The sequence below is a fragment of the Bison bison genome, unplaced genomic scaffold, assembly GCF_000754665.1.
Source record: "Bison bison bison isolate TAMUID 2011002044 unplaced genomic scaffold, Bison_UMD1.0 scf7180017864285, whole genome shotgun sequence".
NCBI classification, from domain to species: Eukaryota; Metazoa; Chordata; class Mammalia; order Artiodactyla; family Bovidae; genus Bison; species Bison bison.
This window is the reverse complement of record NW_011494857.1, coordinates 1,516,388-1,519,428: the sequence shown is the minus strand read 5'-3', so window position 1 is coordinate 1,519,428 and position 3,041 is coordinate 1,516,388. Positions and strand designations below refer to the sequence as shown.

Genomic DNA, 3,041 nt, shown 5'->3' with positions numbered 1-3,041 from the left:
GACCACTGCCTCGGTTTTACACAAATGCCCTGGCTCCCCCTAGGGGACCGCAGATAAGAACTATTCCCTGTTCCAGCTCTTTCCCATCACCCCCACTTCCAGGTCCCTGCCAGGGGCTGTGGCCCCAACAAGCTCCTGGCTCGGCGGAGGGCGGGCCCAGGCCCCTCCCTTTGCTCCTGTGCTCCATGCCCGCCACGGCCTGGCCTGGCGGAGAGCTGGGTTCCTCTGCTGTCCCCTCTAAGCAGTGAGACCCCAGTTCACAGGGACGGGGGATGCCCCCGGAGGTCTCCCCGGACCCTGCCACCTGCCTCGATTGTCCCAGCAGAGCTCTGCCTACCACTTTACTTGGTCACCACGGTGTTCCCAGGGCCTCTGTCCCCACCCGCCCCCATTACCCCTGCCCCACTCACGAAGCCGTTGCCCATGACCCGGCAGAGCCCCTTGAGGGAGTCACAGTCTCTGTTGGTGAAGTGGAACTGCGCCAGCTGGGAGTTGCGGAACAGGGGGCCCAGGGTGGTCTGGGGGCGACATGGGGGCAGCAGGGTCAGGGCTGGGCAGGTGCTCGTGGCCGGGGCGGGTAAGGGTGGGGTCTCACCAGCAGCTGCTGCGGGATCAGTTGCATGATCAGCTTCTGCGGCCACTGGTCAGTCTCCCTGCAGGAGGAGAGGGTCAGGAGGGCGCACCCCCTCCGCCACCCACCCTCGCACCCTGCCCGCACTCACAGGTTCTCGCCCTGGTTCACGTAGGCCTGGCAGGGAAGGGCCCGCTTCAGCTTCGCGGTGGAGTCCGAGTAGGGTCTGCGCTTCTGTGGTGGGGGCAGAGGGGTTTCTGGACACAGCCCAGCTGTACGGGCTGGCTGCCTACCTGCGGGACCCCCAAATCAGCCCCCACCCTGCAGACTCGCAGGCCGCGGGTGCTCACCTCCTGCCACTCCAGGACACCGCTCCAGGCCAGCAGCTTGTTGCTGAGCCGGTGCTCACCAACGGCCAGGCCCCCGAGGGCGAGTCCAGGCGAGGAGGGCCCGATGGGGCCCAGGGCCCCAAAGACCCGAGCACCTTGCTGCGGGAGAGGGGGAGGCGATTGAGGAGCTGCCCCCACACACCCCAGAAGGGACACCCCAACCTCCAGACCCCAGGCCCCCTGCGGCAAATTGCCCCAGGCAGTCTCCAAACCCTTTCTTCCAGAGCTGACACTCAGACTGGGTGGCCCCCACGTCCTTTTCTGCCCGGCCTGCCTGTCCTCTCAACGCTGGTCCCTGAAAGCGACCAGCTGCTTCCCCTTCAGCCTTTGCTTGGGCCAGGCTCTGCCCTGGCCTGCCATGCCCTCCCCTTCAAGAGATGCGCCCCACTCATCCTCCCAGGATCATCAATTTTGGGTCCCTCTATTGAGATACGACTCTCAGAACACCCCACGACACACAGCCAGACGCACACCAGCTTGCCCCATCCCGCCCAAGCACAGAACTCTCTTCCACGGTTCCCCCGGCCCTGGAGAGAGAATCCAGGCTCTCCCCCGGCTCCCGCCAGGCGGGCTCCAGCCCTCCCTCACGCAGCCCAGTCTGCAGCCACTTCAGGCTGACCCTGGGGAGGCGGGAGGAAGCGACCGGAAGCACAGAGAACAGAACTCTGGGAACCGGGAGCCAGACGACAAACGGAGGGTCTCCCAAACACAGTGTCTTGAGAGCATCTGCAGCACACCACAATGTTGGCAGGACGAAGCCAAGCAGGACACATCCTACTCGTGGGGCACTATCCTGTCATCTCTAAACACACACACACCAAAAACATCTCAAAACAAACAAGGGGGAGTTTTGGACTGCGGGGCAGCAGGAAACTCTCGAAAACCTCTCTAGTAGGCGCCTCCAGGCAGCCAGAAAAAATAAAAGTGGTTATTTTCATCTTACTACTAATGAGTATTTTTTTCCAAATTTCCTATAAAGCACACAGGTGTCTTCTGCCCCAGAATATGAGACAGGAAAAACTATATTTCGCAAGAGCTTAAAAGGCAAAGAAATCTGAGCCAAGCGTGCTCTCCGTGTGGGCAGGTGGTTCTGGGATTCAGACAATCCAGTGAGATCAGGAAGAAAGGCAGAGGGCTTCCCGCTCTAAGAACATGGTGGTGTGTGTTCCTGAGATGGAGATAGACCGTCGGAGCCCTGGGTGCGTAGGCACCACGGCCAGAGCCCATAACATCCAAGAAACTAGTTAGATCACACAACTGTAGAAGCCCTTGGGATCCAGACAAACGCACTTAAGGACCTGGGTCATGTGAGCACCAGGGACACCTGTTTAAACTCCGCCGTATTTCTAGCCATCAGACTAACCACGCTTTAATCTGGGGGGTGAAGATCAGAGAAGCTTAAGCCCAGCTCTCAACGAATGCAGGATGAGCATCAAGGTGGAGGGTCACGTTTAAGGACTAGACCTAAATGCAATCCTAAAAGGAAATCTCACATCTGGACAGGTGTGCATGTAAACTGGCTGTACCTCCCACATGTGTTTTGCTAGTCACTGCATAGGAAGCCTTTTTAGTACTTGAAAAAAGATGAAAGCCTTAGGACGCACGTTTAAGGACCCAGGAGACGCTTGTGAACAAGAGGACATGAACGCTAAGAAATTGGGAAGCAATGGAGTCAAGGGTGATGTTTAAGAGCAGAGAGGTGTTCAGAGTCCGGGCATCTGACTCTTAACATCAAGAAAACCTGCTCAAGGCTGGTGTGCAGCTGCCACAGGTCCGCGCCACGTACAACGGTGAGGCAGGGTATTTATTAATTAGCCCCAGGTTAGGGTAAACGGCGCATCTGAGCAAGCGTGTCACAGTTTAGCTGTGCGTGATTTTTAACGTTGGGATGTGTGAATTTACCGCCCCAAAAACCTTAGGAAGATTTTTGAGAAGTATGTACAGGTTGTGGGTCTGGGGAAGCGTGTCTAACTTAGCGTCCCTGCGAAGCTATGTTTATGTTTAAGATCTGGGCTTGCCGTGATCAGTGGGGACATCCCACACCTGGGCAAGCGCGCAAACGAACCCCGGGCGCACACGCC

General features: G+C 58.2%; 1 protein-coding gene across 1 annotated transcript in view; it reads right to left on the bottom strand.

Moving 5' to 3' along the window:
• Positions 1 to 3,041, bottom strand: part of PTOV1 (prostate tumor overexpressed 1) — an 8,914-nt gene that overhangs the window by 4,254 nt on the left and 1,619 nt on the right. The window contains exons 2-5 of the mRNA XM_010849633.1: positions 922 to 1,059; positions 723 to 805; positions 596 to 653; positions 411 to 518 (exon numbers count right to left, since the gene is read on the bottom strand). Of these exons, the coding sequence (XP_010847935.1) occupies positions 411 to 518; positions 596 to 653; positions 723 to 805; positions 922 to 1,059 (387 nt within the window). The remainder of the gene's footprint in view (positions 1 to 410; positions 519 to 595; positions 654 to 722; positions 806 to 921; positions 1,060 to 3,041) is intronic.